This window comes from Lactuca serriola, chromosome 8 (assembly GCF_051521515.1).
Source record: "Lactuca serriola cultivar US96UC23 chromosome 8, Lser_US96UC23_V15, whole genome shotgun sequence".
In the NCBI taxonomy this organism is placed as follows: Eukaryota; Viridiplantae; Streptophyta; class Magnoliopsida; order Asterales; family Asteraceae; genus Lactuca; species Lactuca serriola.
The window spans coordinates 163,525,590-163,549,434 of record NC_136415.1 but is presented as its reverse complement, the minus strand read 5'-3'; the positions used below and the strand labels follow the sequence as shown (position 1 = coordinate 163,549,434).

Here is a 23,845-nt window from a genome sequence, read left to right as displayed (position 1 = left end):
ACACTATATATATATATATATATATATATATATATATATATATATATATATATATATATATATATATATATATATAGAGAGAGAGAGAGAGAGAGAGAGAGAAAGAGATATGGAGGGGCTCCATTTTATTTTATTTTTTATTTCAAATAAAAAAGAAAAAAAATAGAAATGGTAATTTAGATGACTCAGTAGGTAATTTAACCATATGAATCGCATGTGCATCAAAATAAAATCACATGGCTAATATGGTGTGAGAAAAATAAAAGGGAATGAGAGTTCAACTTTCATACAAACATAATGCCCATTTATGTAATTTATTCAGAATTTAGTTAAGTTGGTAGAGTGACCTAAAAAAATATATATATATCTTGGTTGTTATCAAAACGGTTGCAAAAATTCCAAAAGTGAAAAATGGTTTTTATAAAACGTTTCAAACTTACATTGGGTCCACTATGACTATTGTATGTCTTTATTCCATAAAGTCTAGGGATCAACCTTGCTCCCCTCTATCGAGTTCACAAACACAGAACGATCTTTGTGCTATGAAGGCCTCCTAGAGCTAGAGCTGTAGATTAAAACTCTAATATAAATGACAAGTACCCTATGAATAAGAAAAAAAAAACCTTTAGATCTCCCTATAACTTGCTAAAATTGGAGACGAAATGAAGATTTCCAAAAACAAGAATCATATATTCATATTATATAATTGAGCATCCATGTTTCCCAAATATCAACATCGCATCCTTTTCAGCTTCAACGACAAAAGGGCCTTATGAGACACCTTTTTCCATGCCCTAGGAAACAAGAGGGTTTCCTTTTGTGGCAAAACCCATCTTCTTTCTAGTTAAGCTAATTCTTTCTTTTAATCCCTTTAAGTGTTATCCAATTATTAAGGCTATTTGTAAAAGGTTAATCATATTCTCCGCTACATTTCCTATAGTATGATCCTAAAATAAGCAAAGTTGGCATTGCACTAGTGACAATAATATGTTATTATTATGCACGTACATACACTAACACTATTAAGCGTGGAGATAATGGCCATATTTCCATCTCTCCATCCCTCTACACACATCAACATTACATTTCTCCCTTTTAATTTTATCCCAAAACTATGGAAATTGTCATCTTTCTATCTTGTGACCATTCTGTCCAACCTAAGGGGTCGTTGTGTACTTAATTCATATGGTGGTTACTTAAAAACAACTTTTGCATAAATTATACCACTAAGCCAAGTAACTTCCGCTTTATGCTTAGTTTTTTTATACTCTTTTTCGCTTTCAACAGTGTTTAAGTATATTTTATGTGGTTATTAAGAATGTACAAAGCCACAATTCGAAGAATGATAAATCACACTTAAAAGGATTTAGCTTCTAAATGATTAATCACAATTATAGGAACATAGTTTCTAAAATGTTTGCCACTTAATAACGAACAACTATGTCTTTCAAACATACAACACAAATCTTGAGACACAGTTAAATTTCACCCTCACATTCACATTTACAATTAAAAAAAAAAAATTGAAAATGCATAATCGAATTTGTGATAATTTTTTTATTGGTAGGCTTTTTCATGTGTTTAATACAAACAACAATATTCAGTCGAGCATAAGATACATAGCTATGCATGAGAAATTTCTACGGTTTTAGAAACTTGTCAAACCAATCACTCGCTTCTTTAAGCATTGATGATGTCACGTCATGTCCAATTCCTACTTCCACTATCACCTAAATTTCATTCATAAAAAAGCACATTATTACATCATATAACATTATCCTTTACTTTTTTTTTACCAATTTTACCCATAGTAGCAACATACTAATATTCCTTACAATTTGCCTACTTAGAAAAGAGAAAATTACAAAAATGGTCCCTGTGGTATGGTGTAATAGGCACATATAGTCCAGCTTCATATAAATGGACAAACTCGGTCCTTGTGATTTGTCGATATTACATAAATAGTCCTTCGACACACGGGGTCAAAAAAATCCGTTATGCAATATCGACAAATCAAAAGGACTGAGTTTGTCCATTTTTATGAAATTGGACTATATGTGCCTATTACACCATACCACAAGGACCATTTTTGTAATTATCTCTTTAGAAAAAAGCAAGAAACATTGGTCAAAAGTCAATACCTTGAAATGATTCAAACATTTGGCATCTTCATAAGCCTTTTGTGTTGTTGATATGGTAACATCAAGACCTTCCATTGGGCAACGGGTATCGCCTTCACCTGATCGTTTTTTTGCATCTTATTATTTCATCAGAATATATATATTTGGATCAAGAGGAGGGTAGATTGGTAATTTCACCGTTTATAATCAACAAAGGGCGTGGCGCAATGAGTGGGACTGTAGGAAGCGAGTCAAACTCAGATCCTAAACCAGGAGCAATTCTGTTCCAAACCTGGTCAAAATAGTAGCACGCCATTGACAGTTAGATACGCCAGCTGGACGCCACGTCAGCAAGACATTTAACAATCTTTATGGAACTTACCATTTCCACAACCTCTTTATCAATATCACTTTTCCCTAAATCAATCCTTGCTTCTGAAGTAAAACAATATAAAAGCAGCATCACAAAATCATGCCAAAAAAAAAAGTTATAATTTAGAAAAAGTGCATGTGCTTAACTTACATGTTTTATTAAACATAAAAGTGATAACAGTTAAAAATATCGATTTTATATTTGTTTTGTGAAGTAGTGTCTTAAATCTTAATTACCTTCAAACACAGACTTAATACTGTAAACTCGAGCATGCCATTGATCATTATCTATGGCCCACCGAAATCCCTACACATTCATATTAATTATTAAGCCATATTAAGTGTTTAATTAAGCTCATTAAGTCAAAAAAAAAAATACCTGAACACCAATTATGGGGACAACCACTGAATAACGTGTGTCAACAAAAGCAGCAAACCATGCATGCATTCCTACATCACATGACACATATCAATAAATAAGTTATATAATTAAAGGCATAATAACTCATAATAAAAGCATATATATAAAAATATATACTCTTGTTATTGCTAGATGATGTGTTTAATAAAATTCAACCTCCAAATGATATCCCAGTGATTCCTATCCTGGAATGGTCTATATCATCTCTTTCAGTTAGATAATCTGCCAACTTTAAAAGGTCCCACACCTAAAAAATAAAAATGAAAAGTAAAATGTTGACATTAAAAGTATATAATGAATTGTGATTTGAAAATTTCAAGAGTGAAGAAGAATAATAACCGTGTCATATATAAATGGCATTGTATCACCTCTTTTCCATGATGAAACAAGAGCCTGTTATATAATTAATGAATATTTTATCTAAAAATATAAAATAAAAATTAATTATAATAAAGAAAGGTTTCAATTCTTACATATTCATAAGTGGTATGGTTTTTGGCACGTTCTCCATGGTAACGAGAATCAATGGCAACTGCAATATATCCACGTGAAGCATAATCCTGAATTGAAAGGAAGAAATCATTAGATCAAAGTCTTTTGTTAAATGAAGAAATGACCAATCTACCCTTGTAAGTTTATATTATACCTGAAGTAAAGGACGTAGCCACTCTTTGCATGTATTTGAGCTATGTAGAAAAACAACAGCTGGTCTTTTAGAATGTGTGGTTTCTTTCTTGCTCAAAATGAGCACAGGTAATCGCCCTTGTTCTCCTTCCTAATTTGAATAAAATAATAAGTTTCATCATATTTAACTTTATGCATCATATATTCATATTACCTCAGTGGTTAAGTAAAAGTTTTCTTCATTGAACAGTTCCTTGAAGTTATGAATGTGTGCTTTTGGGCATAATTCCATTGCCTGATATATAATAGTGTTCAAATGAGATAACTTCAAGAAAAGATTTAAAAAAAAAAGGTAAAAAGCAAATGACTATGTCAATTGTGAAGTAATGTTCACCTCACTAGATTGTGATGGTGGTATTCCCTGATATAAGGGTTTTACCACTGGCTTTGCAGGTAGTGTCTGAAGTGGAACTGAAAAAAAAAATGTAGCAGAAATATATTATGAATCCACATTTTGAAAAATAAAGAGATGAAGTCATATTTCAATGAAATACTGTTGAATAACATTATAGTAGTATGATAAGAGAGATAACAGTAGTAGATGATGAAAAAAGTCAAATTAATTTCTCTATTAAAAGAAAGATGTTTCTTTTGACTTTTGAGGCCAAACAAGACAACGAGAGTATGAGACATAAAGAAAAAGTTTGTTGCCTCTTCTTGTAATTAAGCTAGTTGTGTTTCTTTTGGAGTTAATTCAAGAGAATGACTTAATTGAAAAAGTTAGGGAAATCAGGCTTTCCCCATTAAGTCCCAAGTTTTTACAAATTTGCAAGAAATTTTTTTTTTCTCCTTCCAATCCACACATCACTTATTTAATTAATTCATGTGTTCAGACAAGCGTTGCACTTTGAGTTTGGACAATCAAATGAGTTATTTTATAAGCTTAAAAAACTTGCGGATTCTAAACGTTTCTAGAAGAATAATGGAAGCAAGTGGCCATATACTGTCAGCTGAAGAACTTCAAGCAAAATCCATCAGAAAATAGTTGTAACATTTACAATTAAGCTCGGATCTCCATAGCCACTATCTGAGCTCAAAAGAAATCAACTAGCAGAAATGTGCAGCACATAACTACTTATTTTTCTACCTTTGCGTAATTTTTAGGCAAATTAAGAACTCGCAAGGTCATATAAGCCCAAATATTCGCAACAAATCAACATCAAAATTGAGCAAATCTATGAAGCAACTTACCTTCAGGAGAACGGCGACTACGAAGAACTTGAAGGAAGTGAGAACGGAGGTTGGCTGCTGTTTCGACGAGCTCCATCTTCTCCAAATTCCGACGACCAAGGTTGAAGTGAATCTGTTTTGTTTACCTGTAGAAGAGTGGAGCAGGTGAGAGTGGCGTGATTGTTGTAACCTGTAGTGCAAATGGAGAGAAGAACGAAATGGAATCAGTTGTCTTCACTGAAAAGTTGCGGAAGAAGAAAGAACTGGCATTTGTGGTAATACTTCTTCACTACGCCACTTAGTGCGTCACAACGTCACTTAGTAAATAGGTAGTTTAATCTTATAATTAATTGGGAGTGGTGGGAAAGATAATAAAGTGCTTTTGGTTTCCTTTAAAAACTAAAATCAATAGTGGTGGGGATAATAGCTGATATTTTCATGACAGTTTTTGATACATCCATGAAATTACAAGGAAAATAACAATTATGCCCCTTAAAATGTAATTAAATAATTAATTGTTTAAAAGGTTAATCAACCGTCTCTCAATAATTGGAGACCACTTAGGCACTTACTAAAAAAGGAAACAATTCTTTTATCAAATCTCTTAATCTCCCACCCAAATTGAAAAACAGGAGAAAGCTCTCAATCTCCATTATCAGTCATGGGGTTTTAATATAGAAGAGGTGACGACTTCCACTTGAGATCTACTCATCGCTTTACGAGGTTGCAAACAATCGTTGTTGACAACCCTTTGTTTATGCTTGTGTATGCCGTTGTCGACTATATTACGCCGCTTCATGAGACTGTAACAGTAGCCGGAGAAATTCTTTCAGGTGGTTCAATAGACATTCGTAGAGGAACAAAAGGAAGGAAAGAAAATGCGCCTAAACAGATGTCGGAGAAAATCTTTCCTTCCTTTTGTTCTTAGTGTTGGGTAAAGGAAAAAATAATCACATAATTCATCACCAGAATATGAATTTCTTCGACTTATGATGGTTTTCTTTTCAATGTATCTTCGATTTGATGTAATTTGCAACAGGTTTGAAATTGAATCCGAGCAAAGGGCAAATACATTGGTCACGTTTTGCACTTGTATCAGCCTCACAAGTGTAGGCCTCATGCTTACCATCACCGTTCCATATGTCGGCGATAACCAGTTCCCCTTCATCGTTTTCAGCCCATTGGTGTAAGTTTTCTTTCCCTCTTCATAACTATCTTCCTTTTTCTGTACAGACAATCTGAAACGAGGAATTGGAACAACGGAGGGTATTCAGTGAGAATGTTGGTAGCGGAGTACATGACTCTGTCGGAGATTGTGGTTCAACGTGACGATCAACAAGTTGAGTAGAGTTGGAAGGAGTTGCAAGCTAAAGATTGTCGTAAACAAGAATCAGAGATTTGTGGTAGATTGTGGTGAAGATTGCAATATCGGAGAAGGACCAGCATGGACGTATTATACTTTAATTGTTTTTCTACAAATTATCCTGTTCCTTTGAATAATTAGTTATATTCTAAATATATATTATGGGCATAATGGTCATTTTATTTAAAATTCAGTGGGTGTATCAAAAAGATTCGTGGAAATATCACCTCCCTAATAAATAAAGTGTTTTTGGAATGAGATTTTGGATTTCTGACCAAAATTTCGGATTTTACAAAAACAAATCTTAAATTTCAAGGAACAAAAATTTATTTTTCTTAAATTTAATAAAAAAAAAAAATAAACAAACATAGTAATATAATTTATATGCAATATTAGTGCTTAAAATTATACATTTTATTGAAAAAAATGACATTAAACATTACAAAATGTAGCATTCGGAATCCCAAAAAAAACAAAATAATTTCTTTAAAAAAAACAACTAAAAAAAGATGAACAGTAATCCATAATATGAATAGTACTCCGGAATAAAGGTATTTCGGATAAAGTGGTTATTTTTCAAAAACTAAAAAAAAAAAAAAAAAAGATGGTCATTTTTTTAAAAGTTGAAGGGTAATGATATCTTATAAGGATAAAGATTTGAATAATGCTTAAATCCGATTCTTTCATTGATTCAAATAAGATTTATCAATTAAATACAACAATTATATAAAGACTCCTTTAGGCCGTAGAAAAACTGATCATACTCTCCATAAGGTTTGAATCTCTCTCTCTCTCTCTCTCTCTCTCTCTCTCTCTCTCTCTCTCTCTCTCTCTCTCTCTCGTGTGTGTGTGTATGTATGTGTATATATATATATATATATATATATATATATATATATATATATATATATATATATTGCAACATGGAAGTAATCGGGGCATACGCCTGGATCATGGTCTTGTCTACAATACTACTGAAGTACCGAGGTGGACATGGTGTTATAGTGGATGACACTCCATCATGTGATCATTTCGTTCACCCTAAGGGTCCGTTATGTATTTTATTTGCATCAAATCATGCTTTTAAGGGAGACTGATATGCTAAACTTGTTGATCTATCAAAACACAACACTTTTGCATAAATGATACCACTATGCCAAAGACAATTTTTAATTATGTCCTTATGTGGTTATTAAGAATGTACAAAGCCACGTTTTGAAAAATGATAAATCACACTTATAGGAATATGGCTTCTAAAAGTGTCACTTCGGAGACTTAAAAACCAAGATTTCTGTCTTTCAAATATACAACACAAAATTTGAGACACATAGTTACATTTCAACTTCACATTTATAAGAAACCCGAAGATATATAATCGAATTTGGAATAAGCTTTTTTTGTTGGAAGGGTTTACTTTTATAAATGTTGTGATGAGTGTTAATTTTTATTTGTTGTGAGATACTTTTTCTTATGTGTTTGGATCAAGTATTAATAAATGACAACTCCAAAGCTTTATTTACATGATATAACCTCTTCATATTTGATTGTTATCAATTGATGATGAGAATGAGAGAATTCACGTCTTTTGCATAAACAGAGATCAAGAACATTTCTATATTTCACTTTTTAAAAAATTTGTTCCATTAACACATCAAATGCAATACAACAATATCTATCATACATAAAAACATAAAACAAGGTCAAAGGGTAATGATACATATACATTACATAGCTATGCATGAGAAATTCAAATTTCTAGGGTAGGAGAAACTTATCAAACCAATCACTAGTTTCTTTAACCATTGATGATGTCATTTGATGTCCAATTCCTACTTCGGCTATCACCTAAATTTCATTCATAATAAAACACATCATTACATCATACAACATTATACTTTCCTTTTTTTACCAATATAGACAATCTACTCTATTTAGAAAAAGCAAGAAACATTGGTCAAAAAGTCAAAAGTCAAAAGTCAAAAGTCAATACCTTGAAATGATTCAAACATTGGGCATCTTCGAAAGCCTTTTGTGTTGTTAATATGGTAACATCAAGACCTTCCATTGGGCAACGGGGATCCTCTTCACCTGATAGTTTTTTCCATGTTATTATTTCATAAGAAAAAATATATATTTTTTGGATCAATAAGAGGAGGGTAGATTGGTCATTTCACCGTTTAAAAGCAACAAAGGACGTGGTGCAATGAGTGGGACCGTATGAATCGAGTCAAACTCAGATGCTAAACCAGGAGCTATTCTGTTCCAAACCTGGTCATATATAAAAGTAGCACAACATCAACAGTCAGACGCCAGCTGGATGCCATGCCATGCCACGTCAGCAAGGCATTTAGCAATCTTTATGGAACTTACCTTTTCCACAACTTCTTTGTCAATGGCACTTTTCCCTAAATCAATCCTTGCATCTGAAGCAAAACAGCATGCAAATTACACATTAATGTAAAATTTATTATATTTCAGAAAGAGAGAAAAAAAAAATTAATAGAATTAAAATTTATTACCTTCAAACACAGACTTAATACTGTCAACTCGAGCATGCCATTGATTGTTATCTATGGCCCACCGAAATCCCTACACAACCAAATGGTTTTTATTTTAATTTCCATTAAATAATGTTTAGGAAAATATAAATGAGAGCCAATTTTTTAAAGGGGAAACTCCATAAAAGTTCTTATATTTTGGCCTCATAATTGATTTAGTCTTTATATGTTTTTTTTATTCAATTAAGTCCCAAAAACTGGCGATTGTATTCATTTTGACCCTTTTACACGGTCAACAGGTCATCCCACTTTCAAAATTTACACTTTTCGCCCAGATTTTAAATTTGGTTACAAATTCGGTCCAAAGTTTACACTTTTGGCCCAGATTTCAAAATTTTGTTACGAATTTAGTTTCTTTACATCTTTTTTTTCAATATGTTTTTTCTGTTGTATAAAATCATATTTATATGAAAAAAAAAAAAACATATTTCCACATAAAAAAACCTTCTTTTTTCAATATAAAAACCTTTTTTTTTTAAAAAAAAGTTGTATGCAGAATACCTATTTATAGAATCATTTTTTTTATTTTAAATACATGTTTATAAAAACATAGTTATTTGAAAATGCATGAAATACATTTATGTACAAATTTTGAAAAAAAAATGTAAAATAAACTAAATTAGGATGAATTTGTAGCAAAATTTTGAAATCTAGGCCACAAGTGTAAAAAAAACATATAAGGACTAAATCTAGGTCAAAATGAATACAATCGCCGGTTTTTGGGACTTAATTGAATAAAAAAAAACATATAAGGACTAAATCGATTATGAGGCCAAAATATAAGAACTTTTATGGAGTTTTCCCTTTTTTTTTAAAAAGTTGTCTATTAAGTCGTTTTTTCTGCGTTAAGTGAAAAAGAAAGAGTACCTGAACACCAATTATGGGGGCAACCACTGAATAACGTGTGTCAGCAAAAGCAGCAAACCATGCATGCATTCCTGCATCATATTTAGTTTCACAAAAATCAATATTTAATTTATGGAATTAATTAATTAAAGACAAAATTGACAATTCACACTCTATTCTTATTGGTATTAATGTTTTTTCATTGTTCTAACCTCCTAGTGATTCTCCTGTAATTCCTATCTTGGAATGGTCTATATCATCTCTTTTGGTTAGATAATCTGCCAACTTTAAAAGGTCCCACACCTGTCAAATAATATAAAAAAATAAAAAATAAAAAATAAAAAAGTTAAGATTTGGGCATTAAAATAAAAGTATATAATGTCATTTGAAATATTCAAGAGTGATAGAAGGGAAGAAGTATAACCGTGTCATATATGAATGGCATTGTATCACCTTTTTTCCATGATGAAACAAGAGCCTGTTATTTATAAATTATAAAATTAGAATATATGAAATCAGATTATGAATATTTTATCTAAAAATTATAAAAAGTTTCAATTCTCACATCTTCATATGTAGTATGGTTTTTGGCACGTTCTCCATGGTATCGAGAATCAATAGCAACTGCAATATATCCACGTGAAGCATAACCCTAAAAGGAATAACTCATTAGAGCAAGCTTTCAACAAATGAAGAAATGACCATTTTACCCTTGTAGTTTTATAATATACCTCAAGTAAAGGGCGTAGCCACTCTTTGCATTTATTTGTGCTATGCAGAAAAACAACAGCTGGCCTTTTTGAATGTGTGTTTTCTTTCATGCTCAAAATGAGCACAGGCAATCGCCCTTGCTCTCCTTCCTAATTTAAAGATCACATGTTAATTTCTTCATAAAGAGAAATGCAAATGAGAAAAAAGAAACAGGGTTTCAGTTACCTCAGTGGTTAGGTACAAGTTTTCTTCATTGAGCAGTTCCTTGAAGTTATGAATGTGTGCTTTTGGGCATGATTCCATTGCCTGATAGTAGTGTTCATATGAGATAAATTCAAGAAAAGATTAACAGAAAAGGTAAAAAGCATATGACTATGTCAATTGTAAAGTAATGTTCACCTCACTAGGTTGTGATGGCGGTGTTCCCTGATATAAGGGTTCCACCACTGGTTTTGCAGGTAGTGTCTGAAGTGGAACTGAAAAAAGAATGTAGCAGAAATATATTATGAATCCACATTTTGACAAATAGAGATATGAAATCAATGTTCAACTTATATATGTGTGTGTGAAAAGTTTGATAATATTAGATGATGTTCATCTCCAGTCTCCATAAAGAAAGATGCTTTTGAGTTTTCAGGCAAAACAAGTCATAGAGATCGAATATGAATTCCTTTTTGTTTCTGACTACAATCTACTTCATTTACAGTGCGATTCAATGTCTGTAACAAAAATCGTATGAAACATGGGGTTTAAAACAAGTCTCGTTGGCTTTCAAAACTCTACTTCTCCAGTTCTCCTCTCTATTGGCGATGAATTAACCACATTTGAGTTCTGTAACTTCTGTTTGTCGAACAACTGGGATTTTTATGTTTAAAAATGGAAAGCAATTGATTTTGTTGTACAAATATGATGGAATTGAAATTGAATAGTAGTAATTTTGGGGAAAATTAGCTAAACATGTCAACCAGAGATTTATAATCTCTTCATCAATCATACACAAGTTGTTTCATTTCCGTCTAATTTAGTCAAATTAACCTAACATAAAGGTGACAGAGAGCATACATCTACTAACTGAAAGATAGTTTTCTAATTTGCCTGATTTTTTAGGTGATGGTTTTATGAGAGTAGATGAGTATAACATGAACCTAAATATTCCCATTTCCCAACAAATTAACATCAAAATTGACAAAATTGATGAAAGCAACTTACCTTCAGGAGAACGACGACTACGAAGAACTCGAATGAACCGAGAACGGAGGTTGGCTGCTGCTTCTTCGAGCTCCATTTTCTCGAAATTCCGACGACCAACGTTGACGTGAACATGGTGAGATGATCTGTTGTATTTATAGTAGAAGAGGAATTGTGATACCGGAGCAGGTGAGTTGAGAGCGATGCGACTCCCTAGGAACGCCGTCACGTGGTGGTTGCAGGTAGGTGATAGTAAATTGTGGTAGTACATCAACATCGAGTATCAAAGGCACAAAATATGTATTTTAATAGATAGATTATGTGTCTTGAGATAATAAATGTCATAATAGATTAATTTGTTTTATAATGAATAAATACAAAAAATATATTGATTATGTGGTTGTGTTTGTTTATTTTTGATATTAAAACTTGTATTCAAAATTTCTGCTAAATGATTAGGTTAAATGTAATTTCTTGATTGATAATTTGGATATCTGAAAATTTCGATGTGAGAAATAAACATAAAAAGATTATACTCTTAGGGAGGATTACAAGCAAACGAGTATACACCAACTTATTTATTTATAATACAACTAGAAGGCAAATGTTTTATATTCAAGCTTTTTGAGGAATACAGACAATTATAGACAATTATTGAAAGAAACAACACTTTTTTGACTTACTCACATGTGCATGTGCATAACATTCACGTGTTATCAGTTTATTGTATTTGTTTTCACTTTGTGTTGCATATTTGTCTATCTCGACTTTGTCTTCATCTTGGTGGTAAGAGGTGCACAAAACCTTAATTCGATCCGATCCAGTTTCGATTACGTCATCATGGATCCGGTTTTGCTTACGTCATCGTCGATCAGGTTTCAAACCGGTTTTGACCGGTTTCCCAATGGAAGATATAAATTGGTTTGATCAGGTTTTTGTTGGGTTTTAACATATTTTTGGCAGTTTTCAATCTGGTATTAAATCTGATTTGAAATGTAGGATTAGGATCCGGTTTTAAATAAGATCCAATCCAATTTTGGCCAAACCGGTTTTGACCCAATCCGGTTTCAGATTGGATCCGGTTTTGAATAGTAAAATCAGTTTCTGTAGGCATCTCTAGTAACTTAATTTTAGGAGTAGTTTTCTATTTCAGTTGATTTTAATCTTGTGAGTTGTGTCGGTTCTTTGTCTTCTTTATTTCTTAGGGTGGAATGAGTAGAGAGAGAGAGAAATAGGATGGGTATAGGTGGTACAGTCGGGAGCATTATATTGGGCATTAACGGGTTGAGTTTTGTGCCTCACATGTGGGTTGAGGAACCCATGATTCCTCCAACTACTTAAAATTTGATTATTTTAAAAATAAAATTTCCTATTATAAACTGTGACAACCCGAAATTTCCATTCTGAACAAACCATATCAAGCCAATAGAAGTAGAGCAGTTACAGTAAAAACTCAAATTTCGAGTATAAGTTTGGCAGTTTTCAGGATTATACATCTAAGGAGATATTAGGAGAGTGAATGCACTAGGGTTTTGTGAAACGACCCGAAAATTTCATTTTTAATATAACCAAAATCATAAAACGGAGTATATCATAATAAAACCATGCGTTGCAAATCTCAAAACCATACTAAAATACAACTGAGAAAACGGTGTCACGACTGTATCAAAACATATCTAAGATAGCTGATCAACTCCCAGGATAAAAACTGTAGCTGTGGTGTGTGCGATGCCATCATCCCAAGCTCTTCCCTTTGCTTGCGGAAGTACCTGAAACCAAAACTGAAACTGTAAGCACGAAGCTTAGTGTGACAACCCGATATTTCGAGTCAATGTAATGTAAAACCGATCAAATTTAGGTCAAAATGTAACCTTCCAAAAATCTTATTCGGATTAAATAAAGTAGTAGGAATCATATCAAGGTTTGCGTACATAAAAAGAACGTCCAAATCTGACTTCGGATGAGGAAGTTATGAATTTTTGAAGAAATTCCTTAATCACGTCATTTTAATAAATAAATAATAAAAAAAATAATTTCGGAATTTGCTAACGGAATCTAAACGAAAGTTGTAGATCATGGTCTCACCTTCGCGTGGATATAAAGAACGTCAAAAACGGAGTTCGTATGAGGGAGATATGAATTTTTGAAGTTTATTTATAATAAATATAAATTTAATTATAAATTCCCGGTAATATCCGAAGGGGAGTCATCGGATTGGACCGAAGTACGCCCTGCGTACCTTCGTACGCCCCGCGTACTGAGATCGAGGGTCTCGGATCGTCCACGTCGCACTATCCGAAGAATTCTAAACCGTCCGACCCGTCCGAAGCTCCGACCCGTCCGACCCGCTGTCCCGTCCGACCCGCCGTCCCATCCGACCCGCGTACCCAGCAACCCGTCCCATCCGAACCGAGGCAGTCGAGGCTTCGGTCATGCATGACGTACGCGTACGCGCTGCGTACGAGCGTACGCCCCGCGTACGGAGGCAGTTCAGCCTTCCTATAAATAGGATGCGAGGCTTTCTAAAAATGTTGCTCATTTCTCTTCTCTCTCTTACAACCTTGCCTCGTTTTCCGTGCCCATTATAACCCGAAGCTCTGGTCTTTTTGCTCAAGTCCCGAGGGTCGATTTTACTCCCGAGATTCCCGAGAATCCCGAGAAAAATCCGTTTTCCGAGACGAAACTCTGCCCGGTTTTCCATCTCGCTTTCTTCAATCAATCAAGTGAGTTTCATACCCCTTAATCAACCTGTTAAATATTCTAAATGCTTTTATATGATTTCAAAGGGGGGGAATACAAGTTAAATACTTATAGTTATTGTTTCAATCACATGTGATTGCACTAATCACATGTGATTAATAACTAGGGAAATCAGTGATTTTATCACTATTCAAACTATCTATCAAACTGTTTTACTTCTAAATGTTTTCCAAACCCATTTACTTTTCGAATTTACACTGCAACTGTGATTTAAACAAATGTTCCTTATACTTAATCTGTTTTAATCAAATCTACGCCTTCAAATTGTTTTATAGATTGACATCAAGTCAATCTTTCTTTAAAAATAATACTTATGTTTCAAATGTCTTATAAATACTTATTTATGTTTTTATATTATAAATTGCATGCCCATACATGTATAGACGTATAAATAATGTTTAAAGGGCTTAGGAAGGCCATCCACCCTATTTCCTTTTCCTCGATTTGGATGTGGTCTGGTGGGATTTTGGGTGACCATCCGAAGGTCGTTTCCATGTTAAGTATATATCAAATATACATATATAGACATAAAAGTACTTCCATAACCATACGTACTAGACGCACCGTTAACAAGTTACCATCGGGGTAACACAGAACCATACTATTACAACTGCTAGATCAATGAGTCAGTTCATTCATGAGTCTATACTAGGAAGAGAATATATACAACTATACTACGAGAACATATACAATTATACTAGAACAAGAAACATTTCATCACATATGCAAGAATACGATAACAAATGTGATCCACTGTATCGGAGCATGCCTTAAATGTCATGGCCCGAGTTGTAGCCAGAATTCTCTTGGAGGGAGAGCGTTGAGTTTGCGTATAGATCTATACTGGATTGACTATCCTACACCTTGCTGCTAGCTACAGCCGGACCTGCAGGTCTGCGGGTGCCAAACGTCATTCCGTTATTACGACCGTTCTTTATGTCGTTGTTATCAGTCGATAGTATGGTGCAATTATCACATTATACCTTAATATAAATCCGGTTTAAGGTAGTAGTAATTAGTACAACAGTAGTTCTTATTATACAAAACTACAGTACTACAATGATTTACCCATTACATATTTTGGTGATAATCTCACTTAAGCATTAATGTATGAACTATATTTTATCAAATGATAGTTATACTTGGGTAATTACACACTTTTACAACAGACGAGTTTACAAAACATTTAAGCCTCGATAGAAGGTTACTTTTATAGAAAATATAGGATTTTCTGAGAGATTCAAACTTTTGCAAACACTTTTAAACATTTACTTACATTTTTACAAACTTATACATTGAGGCAGGTTCAAACGTTTTTGACAACGAACATTGACACTAAAATACTTATGAACTCACCAGCTTAATGCTGATAAACTCTTTCAAAATAACTTGTATTCTCAGGTCATCAGTAGACAGGTACCGATGCCAGCTTTTGAGATGATGGAGCGTACTCAAGACTCATCATTTTATTATTTTGATTTACGTTATATTTTTGGTGTCTAAAACTGTACAGAACACGCATGTATTAAATTTATATATTTAATGCAATGGATGATGTTGTTTGCCTATTTACATTTACTGTGTTGTGATTACCTTACATGACGTCCTCCGCCCCAGAACGTTTCCGCCGTTCTTGGTTTTGGGGTGTGACACTTAGTGAGCTCCCCCAAACTACCACATACCACACAATAACATATAAAGCACATACTAGGCCTTGCCCACTGCATCGGACCGAAGTCCGGCTAACCGGGGCCTTGCCCCCTACATCGGACCGAAGTCCGAAGCTGACTGGGACCTTCGTCCCCTACATCGAACCGAGTCCGAAGCTGACTAGGACATCGGACCGAAGTCCGAAGCTGACTGAGACATCGGACCGAAGTCCGAAGTTGGCTGGGACCTACGTCCCCTACATCGAACCGGAGTCCGAAGCTGAGTGGACCTCTGTCCCCTACATCGGACCGAAGTCCGAAGCTGACTGATCATAGCATAAACATATCAACTGGCATAAACACATAAATCCTGTCTGAACCACGAAGGCATCAAACATACTAACTACTACATCAGATCGAGGTCCGAAGCTGACTGCTAGCTAAACAGGCCGGCATTGTGGCCTTAGACCTGTTCCTAATGGAAGGAAACTCACCTCGTGAACTGGCTGTTGTGTGAATGGCTCTGGAAGCTAACTGCTGCTGCTCTGGTATCTCCCCGGCTACAAGTCCATAAACACACTCAATCAAATACTAAACACTGCACTAGGGTAAAATGACTCTTTTACCCTTGGTCAAAGTCAACTCTCCCGGTCAAAGTCAACCCTCTCGGTCAAAGTCAACCCACAGTTGACCTGACTCGCCGAGTTGGGCCGCCAACTCGCCGAGTCTCTAGTCTCATTTCACAACCCCACTCGTGGCTACTCGTCGAGTATGGCATCGACTCGACGAGTACTCTCTCGATCCAAGAACTCAGACAATCTGCATCCGACTCGCCGAGTCATATGAACAACTCGACGAGTTGTTCTTGAGCTTAAGAAGATTGCCTTGGACTCGCCGAGTTGTATGAACAACTCGTCGAGTCCCTCCATTACTGAGTCTGCTCTCCAACTCACTGAGTCCACTCTACTGCTCACAGGCTTCCACTCGACATCACTCAAAAAGGGGAAAAAGGGACTCGCGACCTGACTCGCCGAGTCGTTCTTCCGACTCGCCGAGTCACATCCATGCAACTACTCTAAACTCGATTCTGCTTGAATCCATCGCATACAAAAGATAGATCTGAGTCCAATAAGCTGATCCACCACGTAAAGTTTCCAACTTTACGTGTACATACACATGAAAAAGGAGATATAGGCTAAAAAGGCACTTAGAAGAGTAGATCTAGGGTTCTTATGCAAGGCATCTCCAAAAAGGCAACAGATCCGGGCTCTACAACTCCTAAATGAACAGATCTAGGGATATCTCGTCCCATAAAGGCATCCATACAACTATAGGGCTTAGAAAATGCATCAAACTAGCCCTAGAAGAGTTCTAATGAAGATTTAAAGCATAAAACAGAAGGAATCCGAGAAATACCTCAATGAACTCTGATTGTGCCCTTGGATCTTTGCTCCACACCTCTTCTCCTTGCTCCTTTCTTCTTCTTCTTCTTCAAGCCTTCAAAATCCACACAAAAGCACTTAAAACAAACAAGGGATGGATTAGGGTTTTCTCATAGCTCTCTGAGGGTAAAGGAGGCGAGTTTGGGGCACAAAGCATTGCTTAAATAATGAGCAACCCGGGGATTTAGGGTTTCTTCCAGACAGGCAGACTCGCCGAGTCCCGAATATGGACTCGCCGAGTCGCCGACTAACACGTGCATGAAAACTCGACCTACTCGACGAGTCAGGCCATAGACTCGCCGAGTCCCTCAATAAAACTTCTAAATAAAAACCACGAAAGCATCATACCAAAGACGGGGCGTTACATTTTGTGCAACACTGTAAATCCAATACTCTAGGACATTAGAATCCATTCCGAGAATAGAAATATTTTATGCCAAAAATCTCAGGACTATAAATAGAATTCTGAACCAAATTGGTTCATTAGTTGAATTCCAATTAGAGAAAAGCCAAATTCCCTCTCACAGATCTTCGGGTTTTCATCCCAAATCGTGAGTACACTTCTCTAGTTGTGTTTTAATGCTTGTTTTATGCTTATTAACATAGATTGTATATCAAATACATGAGATCCGGGAGTTTACCGCCCAAGAACGTTCTTGGGGAGTAAACTCCAAAATCAAGCTTAAAGGCCACCTAGTCCCATTTCCTTGTTAGGCAACTAGTTAAGGATAATATGTATGTACATTTGAGACAAGAAATCAACCAAGAAACACCCAAGTTAGGAGTTCATGGCCCAAGAATAGCTTAGGCCGTAAACTCCCATGTAAGTTGCTCAAATGGTGCTTTTAAGGCACCTAAGGCTTGGACACTATTTTAGACTAATACCCTAAAGTGTTTAGTACCTAGAAAACATAAGGAAAACACAAGTATTGAAGAGTTTACGGCCAAGAGTGGTTCTTGGGCCGTAAACTCCTATAAAGGGGTCAAAGGACACCCTAACACCTTCCTTGAGCCAGGAAACAATTTGGGCATGTACCTAAATAAGTTATGGACTAGTCAAAACATTTAGAACCCCATGAGTGAGGGAGTTTACGGCCCAAAAGGTTCTAGGGCCGTAAACTCCATAAAAATGGTGCCAAATGTGCCATAAACTCTTGTAAAGACAAGTACCAAAGCCTAGTTTAGTTCCTAGAAATGTTTGAGACTTGAAAGCACCATAATAACCCTGCCAAGGGATTTTACAGCCGTAAACTCCAAGGGAATATGGTCTATGGGCCGTAAACTCCCCAAAGGAGTCAATATGGTACCCAAAAACTTGTTTAAGCCTTGAAACAATTCCCCACTAGAGTTGTGATAATTCTAAGCTCCATTCCAAGCCTTGGTTGAGAGTTTACGGCCAGGAGTTTACTCCCCTGGGCCGTAAACTCCAATGATTATGGTTATTAGACCTTAAACTCACATTAGGGGCATTGCACTCCTTTGTTGCAACCCATTAGCCTCCTAGCACTTGACTAAAAGTGTTTTCCTCGCGTTTAAATGTTTATACTTGTATAATTAGTGATTTAATCTCTAATTATTTATATACATATGTCTTCATATGTAATTAGGATCATTGTGTGTGTCTAAGTCTTCACTTGACACCAAGCACTTGTCCGATCCTTTCGTACGATAACAGTCCGTTCAATTCCAGTCACTTACTGCAGGTGAGTTCATACCCCTTAACTAATGTTTTAAACTACTTTTAAATGTTTTATGGGGGGATACAAGTAGAATCATGCTAGTTATTATATCAGTCACATGCGATTAATAAGTAGAATTACGCTAGTTATTATATCAATCACATGTGATTAATATACAGCATTCAAAAGATTTGGCTACTCATTAGCCGTTTTACCAAACGGTTTCCTTCAAATGATTTTTATAAACATTTTATATGTTTTAAACTACTTATTACACTGTATATCTTACTCTGTACATTACCTTTCAAACTTATTTACAACTGAGTTTCAAACAAATGTTTCCTTATACTCAAAACTGTTTTATCATACTTATGCCTTCAAATTGTTTTATAGATTGACATCAAGTCGGTCTTTTCTTAAAATAATATTTATGTTACAAATGTCTTACAAAACTTAGTTATGCTTTTATATTATTATAAATTGCATGCCTCTATATGTATAGTTATATAAGAAATGTTTAAAAGACTTAGGAAGGCTATCCACCCTATTTCCTTTTCGCGCTTGAGATGTGGTCTGGTGGGATATCGAGTACTCGTCCGAAGGTCGTTTAAATATTAATTATATATCATATGTACATATATAGTCATAAAAGGTTCTTCCAGTTCATCCCATGCCCTTGGGTAGCAAGGGTATACATCCATGACCATACGTACCAGATAGATTACTAGTAAACTACCATATGGGTAGTTTAGGAAGATACTAGAACAATTAATAGAACGCGATATCATACAATGAGTCAGTTCATTCATGAGTCAATACTTTCTAGAACATTACTGTACATTACGTATACAACTATACTAGGACGAGAACATATACAACGATACTAGAACGATTACATTACTATACTTGCTAGGTAGAGAGAACGTACATTACAGCTAGAACAGTTCATTACATTACATATACAAGAATACGTTAATTACTGTGATTTAAATCGGAGCATGACTTAAATGACATGGCCCGAGTTGTAGCCAGAGTCTCTTGAAGGGAGAGCGTGAGTTTGCGTATAGATTCTATAATGGATTGACTATCCTACACCTTGCTGCTAGCTACAGCGGGACCTGCAGGTCTGCGGGTGCCAAGCGTCATACATTAATTTCGACCATTCTTATGTCGATGTAACCAGTCTATAGTATGAGTTTGTGTATAGATCTATACTGGATTGACTATCCTACACCTTACTACGAGCTACAGTGGGATCTGCAGATCTGCGGGTGCCAAACGTCATTCCTTATTACGACCATTCTTATGTCGTTGTTACCAGTCGATAGTATGGTACAATTTATCACATAATGCCTTAGCCTAAAATTCGGTTTAAGGTAGTTAGTACGGTAGTAGTCCTTTTAGAGCTACATTTTAGTACTACATTAATTTTCCCATTACATATTTTTAGTGATAACCTCACTTAAACATTAATGTACAAACTATATTTTTGGATAATGATAGTTATACTTTGGAAAATACATACTCTTACAAGGGACACACATACAGAACAGTTAGGTCTTGGTAGAAGACACCTTCATATACTAGAAGGAATCATAGGGATTCTAGGGTTTTTCAAACACTTACAGTTCATATACACTTTCAAATACTTACAATACATATACTTACAAATCCTTACATACAAATTAAGACACTAAATACTTATGATCTCACCAGCTTCAAAGCTGATACTCACTTTCAAAATTACTTGTATCCTCAGGTCATCATAGACAGGTACCGATGCAAGGAGAAAGGAAGATGGAGCTTGTTCAAGACTTATCTTTCATTTTGATTTATGCTTTAGTGTTTATCAAAATTTGACAGAATACAATTGTATAATAATTATTTTATTAATGCAATGGATGATGTTGTTGCTTGTTTACTACTTTACATTGTTGTTGATATTATACATGACGTCCTCCGCCCCAGAACGTTTCCGCCGTTCCTGGTTTTGGGGTGTGACATAAACATTATCTTCTACCATTTCAAAATTACACATTTCTTTCTTTCATTTCCATTCCATTTTCCTCTACTTACTCTACCTTTCTTTCTTTCAATTTCATTCTGTTTTACGCTACTTCTACCTTTTTTTTTCAATTCCATTTCATTTTACTCTGTTTTCTCTACCTTTCTTTCTTTCAATTCCATTTGGTTTTACTGTACTTCCTCTACCTTTCTTTATTTAATTCAATTTCATTCAATTTTACTCTACTCTATATACATTCTAATTCAAAATATAAAAATGGATGTCATTCCTAGGCCATTCGTATTCGCAAAATGGTTCGAAATCGAAGAAGTGACGTTTGTCATCACATACATTGATAGTTTTGAAAATTGCTATGTGAATCAACATAGATCGTTATGTTTTTAGCAATTAGCTCTGGATAATTTTAAGTAGCAACTTGGAGGTTTGTATCATTCAACACATCAAATTGTTTCCTAATGGAAAGATATGTAGGGAAAAATAAAAAAGTTTAATGTTATTTTCACCCACAAGATGGAGCTCGGAGTTTCCAATGAAGAAGTTTTAAACGCAACTCAAAATGAGTATCACGAACACCATAAATTAAAAGATCTTCGCTACAAGGCAGCGTGAAATATTTTAAAAAACCACCCTTATTTTTTTTAGAATTTAAGTATTTTTTTAGATTTCTGTTTTAGGATTTAATTTATGTTATTGTAATGTGATTTTAATTTATGTTAATGTAGTGTGGTTTTTTAATTAAATGTTATTTTTAATATAGTTTGATACATTTTGATTTTAAATTGGTATAAGTATATTTTAAAGATTAAACAATTATAAAAATGTTATGTTTTATTTTATTTTGAATTTTCTAACTAAATTAAATTAAAAATGGTGATGTGGCCAGTAGGTTGGAAAAGATGTTATTTTCATTTGTTGTGAGTTAAGAAAGATAAAAGAAATAGGGTATATAAAAATTGATGTGATGTTGATGTGACAGTGAGTTGAGTGGGTTGGGGAGTTCTACTTCTACTACCCTTAACATTTGATTGATGTGACAGAGAGAATGCTCCCTTCTTGGGAGGGATCATTTGAAGAAATGATGATAAGTCATGAATGCACTGAATCATAGAAAGGGTTACTAGGAATCAGAAATTGATGTCGGAAATCATCAAAAACCATTGACGTGATTCAACAAGCGTTGGCAGAAATCAGAAAGCATTGTCATGCATCAGAAAGTGTTGTCAGGTATCAAAAAGTGTTTTCATGTATCAAAAATCACTATCAGCTCTCAGAAAGCATTCTCAAGCACTTGTAGAATGTGATGAGCATTTGGTAAAAGCGTAGGGCACTTCTAAAGGTGGTGTACAACTGTTGATGCGTTCCAACATATGGAGAATGTGTTGTTGGAGCTGAGAAGGTGATGTTGGATCTTGAGAATGTGCTCCTAGGTGCATAGCAGGTGGCCATGTATATCCCTCAAGGTTGAAGATTTTAGAAGCAATTGCATAACGTTATGTGATTAGTTGACTATCAGTGCATCTCTTTTATTGGCTAATTATGGATGTACATAGCCCATCCGAAATAGAGTTTATCATTATTACCGATAAATATGTACATACCCCCATAATTATTCCTTTCAAGTTTATGTGAGCATATTCAAGAGAGCAATCATTGTAAGAGCACATCCTTTTGAGCAGTTAGTAAGCAAGAAATATTTTTTCATTTTCAGAATTATAAATGATTGTAATTGTTCTTGAAAGTTAATAACCCCTCCCTCTCCATCTTCCTATGTCTCTCTCTCCCTTTCTCCCTCCTTCTCTCTCCCTCTCTCTCTCATTCACCCATGGATGTAGGTAACTTTGACAGAACCATATTAAATATTGTGTTTAATTTTAGATTTTAGTTTTTGGATGTTTTATTCCACAAGTTATTAAAAGTTCCTTAAAGAAGATTCCATATTATGAGGTTTTTTTATTTGAAATAAGAGTTTTAAACATAATTTTTTTTCTTAAAAGTTATTAAAAGCTAGTTGCCAACATATCCATGGTGTTAAGATGCTACAGGTACAAGAAGATAATATACATGCCATTTGCATCTATTTTTTGTTTTAAATTAAATTTTTATAATTTCTCTAAAAGAATTGTATATTTTGCATTTTGGAATAGGAAAAGTTAAGTGTGTTCAAAAACTTATAATTCGATCCGAATATTTGAGTAAGTTAACTTTTAGTCAAATATTGACTAAAAAGGAAAATTTTGTCAGTTATGAGAAAAATATGAGATTATAAAGTTGTGACTTCATAAAAATGACCAAGATAAGTTTATGTCACTGAGAAGATGTTAGATGAGCAAGTTTAATAGAAAGGATGCATGAGAATATGCATTTTGGCCAAAAGGGTAAAATGGGTATTTTTATGCTTTTTGGGCCAACTTTGTGACTTAATAGATTAAGACCCATATTAAGTCAATAAGAAGTAACTTAACAGATTTGTAGAGTATGTTCCCACCTTTACATGGATATAAAGATCATAGAAAAATAGGTAAGAAACAAAGAAGATACGAATGATAGAAGTAGGGACAAAATGTCCCAACGTTGGAATAGAATCAGCCCAAGGGGCTGCTATCAAATCGAAACCGTGGCGCGGTAAGTAGCTGTCCGTAGCACGGAGAGTGGTAAGAAAGGGTTCAGACTTAGTCTTCTTTGTAAGATAGAATGGGTAACATACTTTGCCCCGCGACGCGATGTATGGGCACCACAACGTAGTGCCCAAAGTAGGTTGCTAGTGGAAGTAGAGTACTGCTACATGGCAAGAAGAATGCCACGGCATGGCATGCATGTACGCGACCATTGATCGAGGTCAAAGTGGTCGCTACAAAG

The 23,845-nt window shown here is 34.7% G+C and overlaps 2 protein-coding genes across 2 annotated transcripts; both read right to left on the bottom strand.

Moving 5' to 3' along the window:
* Positions 1 to 1,530: 1,530 nt before the first annotated feature.
* LOC145066051 (uncharacterized) lies at positions 1,531 to 5,111 on the bottom strand. The gene is made up of 14 exons (XM_079013204.1): positions 5,006 to 5,111; positions 4,789 to 4,913; positions 3,932 to 4,008; positions 3,752 to 3,832; positions 3,560 to 3,688; positions 3,387 to 3,473; positions 3,253 to 3,306; positions 3,070 to 3,160; positions 2,872 to 2,942; positions 2,730 to 2,799; positions 2,503 to 2,555; positions 2,319 to 2,412; positions 2,142 to 2,239; positions 1,531 to 1,730 (listed from the first exon to the last, which is right to left on the bottom strand). The coding sequence occupies exons 2-14, from the start codon at positions 4,862 to 4,864 to the stop codon at positions 1,641 to 1,643; spliced, it is 1,071 nt and encodes a 356-aa protein (XP_078869330.1). The 5' UTR covers positions 4,865 to 4,913; positions 5,006 to 5,111; the 3' UTR covers positions 1,531 to 1,640.
* Positions 5,112 to 7,728: 2,617 nt separating this feature from the next.
* LOC145066050 (uncharacterized) lies at positions 7,729 to 11,749 on the bottom strand. The gene is made up of 13 exons (XM_079013203.1): positions 11,455 to 11,749; positions 10,645 to 10,721; positions 10,471 to 10,551; positions 10,266 to 10,394; positions 10,100 to 10,186; positions 9,959 to 10,012; positions 9,747 to 9,837; positions 9,556 to 9,626; positions 8,650 to 8,719; positions 8,501 to 8,553; positions 8,305 to 8,398; positions 8,121 to 8,218; positions 7,729 to 7,975 (listed from the first exon to the last, which is right to left on the bottom strand). The coding sequence occupies exons 1-13, from the start codon at positions 11,708 to 11,710 to the stop codon at positions 7,886 to 7,888; spliced, it is 1,251 nt and encodes a 416-aa protein (XP_078869329.1). The 5' UTR covers positions 11,711 to 11,749; the 3' UTR covers positions 7,729 to 7,885.
* Positions 11,750 to 23,845: the final 12,096 nt, after the last annotated feature.